This window comes from Culex quinquefasciatus, chromosome 2, assembly GCF_015732765.1.
Source record: "Culex quinquefasciatus strain JHB chromosome 2, VPISU_Cqui_1.0_pri_paternal, whole genome shotgun sequence".
Lineage (NCBI taxonomy): Eukaryota > Metazoa > Arthropoda > Insecta > Diptera > Culicidae > Culex > Culex quinquefasciatus.
Genome location: NC_051862.1, coordinates 35,833,199 through 35,847,251, shown reverse-complemented (window position 1 = coordinate 35,847,251; position 14,053 = coordinate 35,833,199). Strand labels below are relative to the sequence as shown.

The 14,053-nt window shown below is 35.7% G+C and overlaps 1 protein-coding gene across 1 annotated transcript in view; it reads left to right on the top strand.

The window, feature by feature from the left end:
• The first annotated feature begins 272 nt into the window (after window positions 1–272).
• LOC6049709 (transcription factor Dp-1) overlaps window positions 273–14,053 on the top strand; it is a 37,515-nt gene continuing 23,734 nt past the window's right edge. Inside the window, exons 1-2 of the mRNA XM_038252660.1 lie at window positions 273–324; window positions 9,316–9,443. Coding sequence (XP_038108588.1) covers window positions 273–324; window positions 9,316–9,443 — 180 coding nt within the window. The remainder of the gene's footprint in view (window positions 325–9,315; window positions 9,444–14,053) is intronic.

Genomic DNA, 14,053 nt, shown 5'->3' with positions numbered 1-14,053 from the left:
TGAACATCACTTTTCGGTTTCCGAGTGCGGTTCTTGGTCGGCGGGTTTGGCCGGCATTTGGGGGGAAATTCCTGCGGTTGAACGGTCCCCTCGGCGGACAGTGTTCCGGTCAAGTGTTTGCCCCCGTTTAGAGTTGCCTTGCCTCGGGGAAGTGATTCCGGTCCGGGTCTAAATTTTCCCCGGTCGTGACGGCGCGCGGGTGGCCAGAGAAAGAAGAAAAATCTCGCGCGACGACGAGTGTGTCCGCCGTCTCTCGGAGGGAAGGACCAAGAATGGCCCACCACCAGAACAAACCGGTCAGCATCGTGATACAGGATCCGAATGGTAAGTGTCCCCTAGAACCCTCTAGCGCCGTGGCCTTGACAGCTACGACGCAGGAAAATTTTCCTCTTGATTATTTTTTTGCCGCGCCGACTTTTTTTTCTCATCAACTTGCTTTCGCCACCTCTCCCGAGGAAGGCACTTCCATTTATTATTCTGTTATCCTATCCAGAAAAAAAAAAGAAATATTGAAGAAAAAGGGAGGATTTTTGCCAAATTTCGGTGATTACCGCAGGGTCTTGTTGCCTCTCTGTCCCCCCTTTTTTTTCGAGGGCCTTTGCCGTCGATTCGCGGTCGTGATTTCGACATCTTTTGATATCGAAGAGCGAGCCGAGCAGGAGACAAGCAGCAGAAGCAGCGAGATGATAAGCGTTGTTCAGAACTTGAAGAATGTGCAGAGTCTCGTAATTAATTGCTGCGCTCCTGGCGTCCGGGTTGATGGTTTGGTGGGAAGCTTGGGATTCGGGAAGTTAAGCGGAATGATCTTGGGAATCATCGGAGTTCAATTAGATTTTGTAAACAATTGAGTTGGAATGAAAATAACTAAACACATTTGTTTTCTTCTTTATCAAGAAACTAAGTTATTTATAATATTTAGTACCTCAAATCATTATTTAATTTACTAGGTAATTAAAAACTGAAACCGTTTGGTGTGAATCTCTGTTTCTAATTATTTAAACGTATTACTTTGCAACAACATTGGTGGAAACTTGTCTGCCCATTTCCATTGAGCTATTTATTACTCGTTTTCGGCTGATATGCCAACATAAGGTGCTCGATGGAAATACCCCCTGCTTCACCAATCAGATAACACCGACCAACAAAATTTCTGCGCAGGCCAAACTCGGGAGAAAGCATGAAGTTTTGGGTTCCCAGAATGAAAAAAATGAAAAAAATCTCACATGATTGAAAGTTTTAAACTTATTGGCTCATCAGGAAAGTTTTAGTTACTCTTAGGTTTGGATCCGGACATTGTGTTCATCAAATCTGGTGCATCACTTGAAAGGAGCGGTACGACATTGCTCTTGCGACCTTTCTTCCCATTTAAACACATGATATTAAAGGCTGTCAAAACAAATTCGTACCGTACCGTACCGTTTCAAATGTTGCTCCAGAAATATCTAAAATCCAGCATCAAAAAATATTACTTAATTACTCATTACTTTTTAAAAGATCGTCAGATTTTTAACATCCTACCATCATCATCATCCTTTTCCTCGAGTTAGTTTCGAAACGTCGTAAAAACCAAACCCCTTTTAGAAAAAGCGAGGAAAACGTTTCTCGACTGGTTTTCGACTCTAATTCTTATTTATATAAGTTCGTGAGTTGCTAGAGCATATTTTGAGTCAAAATCATTCCTTTGACTATTAGCTACGGTTTCCAGAAAACCAAAAATGCCAGCAATTATCTATTTAGACAGATTTATTTACACGCAGAAAAATATATTGCTTTAGAATGGATTTAGACCAACTGTAAGGCAAGGGTCGTATAAAAGACGTCAAATAACATCACCATACTGAAATTGAACAAAACTGAACACTGCCGTTTCATCAGGGCACATAACTTTTTAACCAAGAGTGTGTCCCTTTCACACCTTATGTAAACTGTCATTTACGATATACGATTGTTTACAAAAGTTATGTGCCTTTTTGAAATGTTAGGCTCCTAATGTTGTTTATTTCGAGTTTTTCATATAGGTTTCCTGAAAAGTTGGATTGTTTGAAAACATTTTGGCTTGGTGGTGGAAGTGTTACATAAAAATCCACTTGGGGGCAGAATGGACCACCCTTTTCCTGCCTTTTTAAAACAATCAAAAGTTACGAAATTTGGATTATTTCACTCCTGGTAGCTTTACAAATAACGTTTAACATTAGTTATTTTGAAGCTTATTTGAAAAATTAAAGTCTTATTACCACACATGAACACTATTTTAAAACATGTTTGTTTTGGTAAGTGACTATTTTCATAGAAGTGGTCTAGCTTCATGGAACCTATGTTAAAAAGATCCCTTAAGTTATTCTTATCTCCCTTCAACGTTGTATTAGACGAAATGGCTTGTTTTCTAAGGCGGCCCATCCTGCCCACACCCTGAAAAAGAAGTCGAAAAACATTTGTTTTAATTGCATAAAAAATATTTAGTTTTAAGCTAAAAATTTTCATCATCCAAGTATTGAGGTTTTGCAGCGCGACTGTGTTTCAAATGTAGGTGGCGCCAAAATGAGGTTACTTGCCAAAAATCGTATTTCTTTCTGCTGGATTGAAGAACAAATTCGCTTATTTCTCATGATTCCCTGCATCAATCTTAATGAAACTGGTTGCAAAAGACGAGAAAAAATTTTTGCTTTAAAATAATGAACATCAATTTTTGGGCGCGCAAAAATTTGTGAACTTTTTCTTCAAAAAACATATTTCAGAACACGAAAAAAATAGTTTCCCCATATATATCAAAGAAATAAACAGTTACATAGTTGATAACAGATGTGTTAACGTATATTTAACAATTTTTATTGATTTTTGACAGACTTTGTTGCCAAATAGTTCAAATAACTATCTTTTACTAAATTTACAATTTTCTCATAGAAAAATCAAACAAAAAGTGGAAAGTTGTACACCAAATTGTTGGAAATATTTTTTCTCATCCGAATCCGGCATAAGTTTTATAAAAATGTTGGTTAGGAAGGAAAAACACATTTTTTCTAAAAATCATAGGTTTACGCTATTTGTTCATAGGTGGCGACACGCGTCATTTAGTTTTGCTGCAAATTCTCTATTGCATAAAAAATGTTTAGTTTTAAGCTAAAAATTTTCATCATCCAAGTATTGAGGTTTTGCAGCGCGACTGTGTTTCAAATGTAGGTGGCGCCAAAATGAGGTTACTTGCCAAAAATCGTATTTCTTTCTGCTGTATTGAAGAACAAAATTGCTTATTTCTCATGATTCCCTGCATCAATCTTAATGAAACTGGTTGCAAAAGACGAGAAAAATTTTTTGCTTAAAAATAATGAACATCAATTTTGGGCGCGCAAAATTTGTGACCTTTTTCTTTAAAAAACATGTTTTGGAACACGAAAAAATTAGTTTCCTCGTATATATCAATGAAATATACAGTTATATAGTTGATAACAGATGTGTTAACGTATATTCAACCATTTTTATTGATTTTTGACAGACTTTATTGCCAAATAGTCCAAATTACTATCTTTTTATAAATTTACAGTTTTCTCATAGAAGCATCAAACAAATATTGGAAAGTTATACACCAAATTGTTGGAAATAATTTTTCTCATCCGAATCCGGCATAATTTTTGTAAAAATGTTGATTATGGAGGAAAAAACACATTTTTTCAAAAAATCATAGGTTTAAGCTATTTGTTCATAGGTGGCGACATGTGTCTTTTAGCTTTGCTGCAAATCCTCTATTGAAGAACAAATTCGCTTATTTCTCATGATTCCCTGCATCAATCTTAATGAAACTGGTTGCAAAAGACGAGAAAAAAATTTTGCTTTAAAATAATGAACATCATTTTTTGGGCGCGCAAAAATTTGTGAACTTTTTCTTCAAAAAACATATTTCAGAACACGAAAAAAATAGTTTCCCCATATATATCAAAGAAATAAACAGTTACATAGTTGATAACAGATGTGTTAACGTATATTTAACAATTTTTATTGATTTTTGACAGACTTTGTTGCCAAATAGTTCAAATAACTATCTTTTACTAAATTTACAATTTTCTCATAGAAAAATCAAACAAAAAGTGGAAAGTTGTACACCAAATTGTTGGAAATAATTTTTCTCATCCGAATCCGGCATAAGTTTTAGAAAAATATTAATTTTGAAGGTACAAACACATTTTTTTGAAAAATCATTGGTTTACGCTATTTGTTCATAGGTGGCGACATGTGTCTTTTAGCTTTGCTGCAAATTCTCTATACAACATTGAAGGGAACATCCCAAAGCATAAGCCTACTGCACTGAATACATTAATTTGTATGTTTTTCTATGGTTTTTTGGTGCATTTTTCTTAGGCGGTCTATTAGGGTTTACGCCGACTCGGTTCTTAGGTTAAGAAATTTGACAACTTGGCTGCACTGTTAACATTTTTTGCACGTGTGTCTCACACAGAAAAAATAATGTAAATTTGGAAGCTGTAATTTTGGAAGGTTGAATATTACCTCTTTTATGATGTAATTTTACCTCAATTTAGACTGAAAAAGTGACATTACACCAGAAAAGTGGTAAAATTACACATTTCCAGAGGTAAAATTACACCTTTTTTCTGACATAAAAGATGTACCCCTTCCCATATGTAATATTACCATGATTTTTTTTTCTGTGCAGTAAAAATGTGTGTGCGTGTGCGCTCGTGACGTCACGCCAGGCTTGCCACAAATACAGATTTTTCAGCACAGGCCCGAAACACAAACGATTTTTTTTTTACAGTTAAAATAAATTTGAGCAGTTTTTGTCAATTTGGCCAAAAAGATAAACATTGTTAGCATCTTTTGGCATGTTCAGTTTTTGGTAAGAATATTATTCTTTAAAGTTATACTCGATTGAGTGTTTGGTATGTGCCAAAAAAATCTGTATTTGTGGCAAGCCTGCGTCACGCTGTAAAACCTAATAGCGATATCCACGCGCGAGAGTGTGTTAGTTTGTTACAAAATTTACACGCAGACATAGGCAAATCGAGTGGAATGATTCGGCTGTCAAAATCAGCTGTGTCCTTTGTTATACCGCGAGCACGTGGTAAACAGCTGGTTTCTACAGTCGAATTCGTCTACTCGATTTGCCTATGTCTGCGTAAAAATAGTGTAAACAAAATCAGCTGCTTGGAATTGAGCCAATCACAATCGATCAAAACCAAAACAATACTTTAAATACGAATACTAACACAGAATCGTGGTGTGCGTGAGAGAAACCGTGGAGATCTCTATAGAGTTATCTACGTGCGCATGTATTGCGTGTACGTACACGAAAAAGATTGAGGTTAAATTTTGTACCGGCCAGCAAAACAAATGGCGTGCTAGTGTGCGTGAGATCAGTCTTAGATAACTCTATGATCCTGTGTTAGTATTTGTATTTAAAGTATTGTTTTGGTTTTGATCGCTTGTGATTGGCTGAATTCCAAGCAGCTGATTTTGTTTACAGTATTTTTACACAGACATAGGCAAATCGAGTAGACGAATTCGCCTGTAAAAGACAGCTGTTTACCACGTGCTCGTGGTATAACAAAGGACACAGCTGATTTTGACAGACGAATTCGTCTACTCGATTTGCCTATGTCTGCGTGTAAATTTTGTTACAAACTAACACACTCTCGCGCGTGGATATCTCTATTGTGCTGATTAATTGCGCGTCAGTATCGTGTGAGCAGCAGTGCCAGGATGATGGTTTTATTATCATGTTCGTTGTGCGTTGTGCAGCCATCCGGAATTGTGCGACCTTTATTGCCAGTGCTAATGTTAATTTTTCTTAGGCGGTCTATTGTGCAGTAATTGTATCCATAGCAGTAATTTAAAATACAAATGCTCCAGATGGTGTCTATGCTGTTTTAGAATGTTTCGTTAATTTAAGCAATTTGATCACAATTTGATATATGGTATGAGGAGATGGTATGTTACAGGAAAGGAATAGGATTAGGAATACAGTCGACTCTCTGGTTGTCAATATCCAAGGGACCGTCGAGGAAGAGAATCATCAGTTTACAGAACGATGCAAAATGAAGACTCGATTGAAATAGTAGTTTATGCAACAAGTTACAAAAAGAGGATTTTTTCAGCACGAGTCGTACATTTATCCAACGAGGTTCACCGACCGGAAGAGATTTTTAAAGCAAACAGAATCCAAGGGACCGTCGAGGAAGAGATCCTTCAAGCAAGAGAAAATATCGAGGAATAAAGTCAATCGAAGTATGCATTTTGAAGGGACTGAAGAATTCATCGATAGATGGAGCAATATTGATATCGAGAAGATCGACAGCCAGAGAGGCGACTGTAATATGAAAATTTAAATAATATAGTGAGTAGAAAAATTTACATATTGACAGTTAATTTGAAAATAATTCCAGAAAACTGTGAAAAAATAACCACAAATAAAACAACAGCGGCTTCCCACCTTCCCCATATCTAACTCGGAAAATAATTACTAGAAATATCAGAACAAAATGACGCCGAAAACACGAATATTCCTGCACAGCATCCGCGTGGCGTCACTTCCCGCAAATGACTCATATCACTTCTTTTTTGAGTAATTACTCAAATATTAAGATTAATATTACCTAAAAAATGTGAACCTGATGAATATTCACCAAATCTGCTGAAATTTCACCAGTTCCTGATGCAATATTACACTTTTTTTTGACAAAAAATCATTTCCTGATGAATATTACAATCATTTTTGCCTTGCCTCACCTTACTGAGGAAAGGCTATAAAATCACTCGAAAAATGAACTTATTAATTTGACCTCGTAGACCCACCTTCGCGTATACATATCGTCTCAGAATCATGTTCTGAGCAAATGTCTGTGTGGATGTGTGTAGGTGGGTGGACAAAAAAATTGTCACTCGATTATCTTCGGACTGGATTAACGGATTTTGACCGTATTAGTCTCATTCAATCCGTCTTGGGGTCCCATAGGTCTCTATTTAAAATCAGCAAGTTTAGTTAAGCACTTCAAAAGTTATGCTAAAAAAACGATTTTGACGTATGTCCGGAAGATTGTAAAAAGGGTGGTTTTTGCAAGAAAACCTATCATGTTATACATTTTCAGAAAGGTATTAAAAAGACCTTTCCAATGAGCCCAAAACATCGTGGATCTGACAACCCTATCAAAAGTTATTAGCACTTAAGTGTTATTTATACACTTTTTGGAGGCCGGTTCTCAGATATTTCAATGAAGATGGTGTCCGGATCTCTTATGCAACCCGTTGTTAGTTAGATAATTGAAATACCTTTCAAATGAGTTTAAAACATCAAATATCTGACAACCCCACCAAATGTTATCAGCACTTAAGTGTTATTTATACACTTTTTGGAGGCTGGATCTCAGATATTTCAATGATTTCCGGGTCCATCATGCGACCCATCGTTGGTTAGATAATCGAAAGACCTTTCAAATGAACCTAAAACATCAAAGATCTGACAACCAAATCAAAGGTTATTAGCACTTATGTGTTATTCATACACATTTTGGAGGCCGGATTTCAGATATTGTGATAGAAATATTGTCTAAATCTTCCATGCGAACTATCATTGAATAGTTTTTTTTTATCAGATCTTGCCGATGAGCCAGAAATATTGAAGGTCAGCGAACCCTATCAAAAGAAATGAGTAATAAAGTTGATTTGTTAAACATGTTAAGGGGGAATGTTGCTATTTTTACTGAATGAATTGACTTTATGAATGTGAGGAAGGCACCAACCACCTAAAGGTGGATTAAATAACGTTTTCTGTGTATGTTGGTTGGGTCATTTCACGTCAAACGGCACACAATTCGAAATCGACCTTTCCCAATCATGCTCAAATTTGGCGTAACTGTTTATTACTATTGAAACTGGCAACCATCCCCAACTTCAGCAAAATCTTTATTGGAACCGCCCTAAAGTTTTGCGATTGTCGTAATTAAAAAAAATCTGTTGTTTTCAAATGCACATATCTGGTATTTTTTAAGGAAATTGGAATAGCCAGATTTTCGAATTGTGCATTTTGCGCAATTGAGAACTATAAATGCAATAAAAAAGTGTTCACGTTTAAGGGCCGTCTTTGAATGCTTCCGGAAGCTAATATTGATGCAAATAAACCGAAAACGGAACGTTTAAATATTTGAGCAGAATAAGTCACTCCTTATCTGCCTTATAAACAATCAAATTTTCTGACATTTCAATTAAATGGGTAATGACAGGATCTCAAAATACGTATAAGATACACGTTAGAAATTTTGAGCCGATTTGGTGAAAGCAGTGTTGAGATATCGTGGCATCCGTAAAACTGAAAGCTGACTTCAAATGATTAAAACAAAAATATCACATGAAAAACACATTAATGCAAGGGAAAAGCATGGCAAATTATCGCGTTGATTTTTGGAGCAGCTCACGTGAAAAAGCATATAAATTTGCTATGCCAGATTTTTTCAGTGTAATAGCAGATTTCAAAAATGTTTCAAGTATCAACACCATCGTCATTTTTGCTGATTTACATATATGTAACCCCTTTTCAACGAAATGGCTTGATTCCTAAGGTAGCTGAATTGCCCAGGAGAGGTAGTCGAAAAGATAATTACTTGAAACCATCCATCAAAACAGGCTCAACAGAATAAAATCTTACCACTTAAAAATATCAATCATGGGCGCAACGCTTGCTTAGAGCGTATCCTTGACTTTATACCTTCCTAAAAACCGTCCAACTCCAACCAAAATTTATTTGGGGGAGTGAAAATTTTCCCGTATCTCCTTTAAAAAGCGAAGCATCAACACTTCCCGTCTTCCCAATCACTTTCCTTGACCCTGGCACACGGTGGATATGGGAGCGGCCGGCAATGGATGGCCATCATGGTGACGAAGATCTGACCTGAGTTAGAAATATCACCACATCCACATGGCAAAATCCAGTCTGCATTCCGCTAAAACTACGTGGTTAAATATTTGTGCAATGGATTAAAAGTTTTTTTTTTTTTTGAAAAACTTGCAACACTATTGTTTGTTTGTAGTAGGTATTAATATTAGGTTCGTTAATTCGCTTTCTTTATACGCTGCTAAACTGTTTCAAACCTGGAAAGGCTCTCTCCTTCCGGCACACTCCCGCCTCTTGGAACAATTAACGTGTCTAATTGTGTTCTAGGCACTCTGGCCAAAGTGCTTTGTATTCTCTCTCTCTCTCCCCCCCCCCTCATTCTCTCCCTATGAAAGCACACACGCCACCGCCATATTGCGATTAAACTAACCATTTTTTTGCTGTTTCTTTCTCTCCCTTTCCCGCGGCTTCTATTTTTGTAGGTCAGCAGCAAATTCTACAGGTAATGCAAACGGCGTCGACCACCGGCCGGCCGTTGACTTCGGCCAGCGTCAAAACGATCGTGAAGGAAGTGACCGGCCAGGAAACGAGTGCAATTATAGCAGGACAGGTGAGTCCTCCGACCTCCTCCCACCATGGTCAACCCATCCCGATTAGAAGCAAGGTTCGCCCGGTTCGCCACATTTGGCGCGGAATTTTTACGAAGGCATCTGGAATTAATTACCGTCCGAAGGCTTTGATTGGTCGTCATCGTCATCGTCACACGACTCGAAATGGCCAATGGCAATAAACATGAATGACAAAATCGGCCACGGCTGTCGTTGCCGTTGCTGGCTAGTATAGAGATAGAAAGAGCAGAGCAAAAGGCTGGTCAGGGTGTTGTACGCGCATCGATCGACACACGTTTCCATCATGAAAGCCTCGCGAAAGAAGAATCATCTCAGCAGCGTCGATGTCGATGTCGTGGAGGTGACCACCAGACCACGGGGATTCGTGTTTTGCTTGTTTGGCTGGAATTCTTCGGTTTCAGGGTTGCGTGTAAAAACAGGAGCGAGCGAGCAAGCGCGGGGGCAACAACAACAAAAAATGAGCTTGGAAAGTTTAATTATGGCAACCTGACTGGGAGTCGAGCGATCTCAAGTAAACAATATCGATTAAGGGCGTCTGCTGGGCAGGTGGTGAGCTGAGCCAAAGGGGACGTTTTTTTTTTTCAAGTCATGTGCGTTTAAGGGAAAGTTTTTAATTTGACGTTGACGTAATTTTTCACATTTCTAGTCCGGCTCCGTGGCTTAATGGTTACGGCTTCTGCCTCATAAGCAGAAGGTTCAGGGATCAAATCCCGGCCGGTACCTTTGAAATTTGGAACCAGGAATTTGAGCTTTGAATATGAACAAAAACGAAAGTGAATCAGGTGGGATTCGAACTCACACCTCTGGATTGGTGGTCTGGGACGCTAAGCAGTCAGCCATCAGAAGGTTTACACTCTAGCAGTGAATTGATCCGTAGTGTTGAAACATGTTATCTTCTCATATTAAATACGCGCTGATCCCTGATTTGCCTGACGGGATTGGAAGTCTAAATATAGATCGAGTTTCCTTCAGATGCTTGCTTCTATGTTTAGGCGGGGCCGAACAATGCCCAGCGACCTCGGAATTGGACCGCAAGGAGCTCTGTCATAGGGGGATGGCGTCGCTATTTTTAGACCACGTTTTCCACTTTTTCTCATCGAAACTGACTACTTTATCGACTTCATTTTGCTGGGCGAGATAGGACGCCGTCTATTTTTAGACGATGACTCAGCACTTTTCCACTCTTGCGCTTAAAAAAACCAGATGGCAGCACGATGTAACGCCACGTCCCTATTCTGAAACGGGTCGTTGGAAGCAGCGCGAGGGCTATCACCACCTAATACCCGGGACTGAGATAAGTTGTATCAGCATTCGGCATATACAAAGTCTGATACAAACTATACTTTCCCATAATTTCGCTACCGGTTAGCGGGTATTGGATTGGACCACACACACACACACACACACGTAATTTTTCACATTTCTACCTTGGTAATGCAGTTTCAGCAGCAAGCAAATCATCACTGGTCGGTGCCAAAAATTAAAAAAAAAATAACAGACCAGAAGTTCAACTATACAGCGTCCGATTTCCCTAAAATTTTGAGGATTTCTCGGGAATTCCCTAAGAAGATTTTTTTTCTGAGTTCAAACATTCTTGGGGAAAAAATTAAAAGATCAATACTATCAAAATTGAAAGCTCCAACATTCAAAATTAAAAGTTGAAACTTAAAATTAAAAAAAACTTTTTATTTTTTTTTAGTTTGGTGATCTATTATTGTATTATTAGATTTTTAGATTCTTAAATTCTTAAATTCATAAATTATTAAATTCTTAAATTCTAAAATTCTTGACTTCTTAAATTCTTAAATTCTCAAAACTTTTAAATTCTTTAATTCTTAAATTCTTAAATTCTTAAATTCTTAAATTCTTAAATTCTTAAATTCTAAAATTCTTAAATTCTTAAATTCTCCAATTCTTAAATTCTCCAATTCTTAAATCCTTAAATTCTTAAATTCTTAAATTCTTAAATTCTTAAATTCTTAAATTCTAAAATTCTAAAATTCTTAAATTCTTAAATTCTTAAACTCTTAAATTCTTAAATTCTTAAATTCTTAAATTCTTAAATTCTTAAATTCTTAAATTCTTAAATTCTTAAATTCTTAAATTCTTAAATTCTTAAATTCTAAAATTCTTTAATTCTTAAATTCTTAAATTCTTAAATTCTTAAATCCTTAAATTCATAAATTATTAAATTTTAAAATTCTTAACTTCTTAAATTCTTAAATTCTTAAATTCTCAATTTTTTTAAATTCTTTAATTCTTAAATTCTTAAATTCTTAAATTTTTAAATTCTTAAATTCTTAAATTCTTAAATTCTTAAATTCTTAAATTCTTAAATTCTTAAATTCTTAAATTCTTAAATTCTTAAATTCTTAAATTCTTAAATTCTTAAATTCTTAAATTCTTAAATTCTTAAATTCTTAAATTCTTAAATTCTTAAATTCTTAAATTCTTAAATTCTTAAATTCTTAAATTCTTAAATTCTTAAATTCTCAAATTCTTAAATTCTCAATTTTTTTAAATTCTTTAATTCTTAAATTCTTAAATTCCTAAATTCTTAAATTCTTAAGTTCTTAAATTCTTAAATTCCTAAATACTTAAATTCTTAAATTCTTTAGGGTGCACAGCAACCAAGGAAGTTGTTGTCTTCTTATTCCAAAAATGACAAATTTACGGACCCAGTCCTGCAACAATCTGACTGTAAAAATACTCTAACTTTGCTGTAAATTATTTTGTAGGCAGTACTTTAGGGGATGAATAGAAAATTAAATCGATAGTTCCCGTAGTTTTGAAGATAGTAAAATATCTGTATCAAAAATCTTGCTGCAAACGCTCTGGTTGATGTGCACCGTTAAATTGTGAACCTTAAAAAAATTGCTGCAGAATTCTTAAATTGTGGATCTTTAAAAAAAGAACTTCTAAATTCTTAAATTTTGTACCCTTTAAAAAAGAACTTCAGAGTTTCTAACCCTATACTGTCCAATTTTTTTTATTTTTCCCGTGTCTTTTTGAGTAACTTTTGTTCTACGAAATACTTTACTTCTCTTGGTTTATGTTTTTCTTGTTTTAATTTTATGATTTTAATTTGAACTTATCTTGTTTAGTTTATGTTTGTTTTTGGTAGTATTTGACCTATTCTACCACCTCCTTTCATTAGATTTTTCCTATCTCATTTTTTCACGAGGCAGCGAATGACAAACATTGTTAAAGCTGCCTGAAATAAATTAACCACCACCACCATTTTTTCATGTTTTTCAGTAACTTTTTCCATTTTTTTAAATTGTTTTTCTTATTTTCTGCTATAGAATGGCACCATTATCATTTCAATTGTAAAAAAAAGCGTAGAAGCATAGTCTGGGACACTACACAAAATTACTGCATGCTTCTTTTTACTTAAAATATAGGAAATGTTAGTAAAAAACACAGCCAAAGTTGACCCCTAAAAGAATGACATTTTTCAATTAAAACTTCCAACCTCAAAATTTTCTATAATTTTACTAGTTTTGCTTTCCAATGCTTTTTAAATTTGAACAATTCTCTACCAAAACCGGAAATGGATTTTATTTGTATTTTTTTTATTTGGCTCAAACTTTGTGAGGGCCTTCCCTATGACCAAAGAAGCTATTTTGTGTCATTGGTTCACCCATACAAGTCTCCATACAATTTTGGCTGCTGTCCATACAAAAATGGTACGTAAATATTCAAACAGCTGTAACTTTTGAGTGAATTTTCTGATCAATTTGGTGTCTTGGGCAAAGTTGTAGGTATTGTTGAGGACTTTTGAAAAAAAAAATAGGTACACGGAAAATTTTTTTTTGCAGATTCTTTAATCAACTTTTTTTTTTCACTGAAACTCAATTTCCCAAAGTAGTATCGGACTAACATTCCCATCCACTTCCCCGTGACTCTACCACTGGTCGTGGCTGGCGCCTGTATTGATCAGCATGAGCATAATCAGCATGATGAGCCTTTGAGAAGTTGCGAAGCGAGGAAAGATAGCGCCCACTCATCTTCCACAGCTCGTGGATGTAACTTCTGGAGGTCCTGGTCAATAACGGAGTAGCAACTGCGGGTGGGCATTTTTTGATATGTTTTAGGGGATAAAAATCCGCAACTTTTGAGCCATAGAGAAACATGGTCAAAAAATCTGTCGCCGAGTTATACATTTTTGAAAAAATAGTGATTTTTGAAAAAAATTGAAATTTTATGCAAACATTGAATATTACGCCCATTTAAAATGCTAGTCTTGATTTAAAAAATTTCAAAATATTTATTTCAAAAAGATCGGAAAATTTCACGAATGTTTCAATTTTCCTGTTTTTTTTTTTTTTTTTTGTTAAAGCGGTTCTATCTCAGCAACCCGAGGTCCAATCTTCAATGTCTCTTAGACAATTTTATAGCAAACTTTCTGAACTTTTCAAAAAAAATATTTTTAGAAATGGTCATTCATGGCCACTATTTTTAAAAATCGAAAAACTGCAAATATTTCGCTAAAATCAAACTTTTGCTGGCTATCTCTTGAAAACGGAGCCCTTTATCAAAAAATCTGTAAAGTATTTTTCGATTGCAAATTCAATTTTACGTTAAAAAA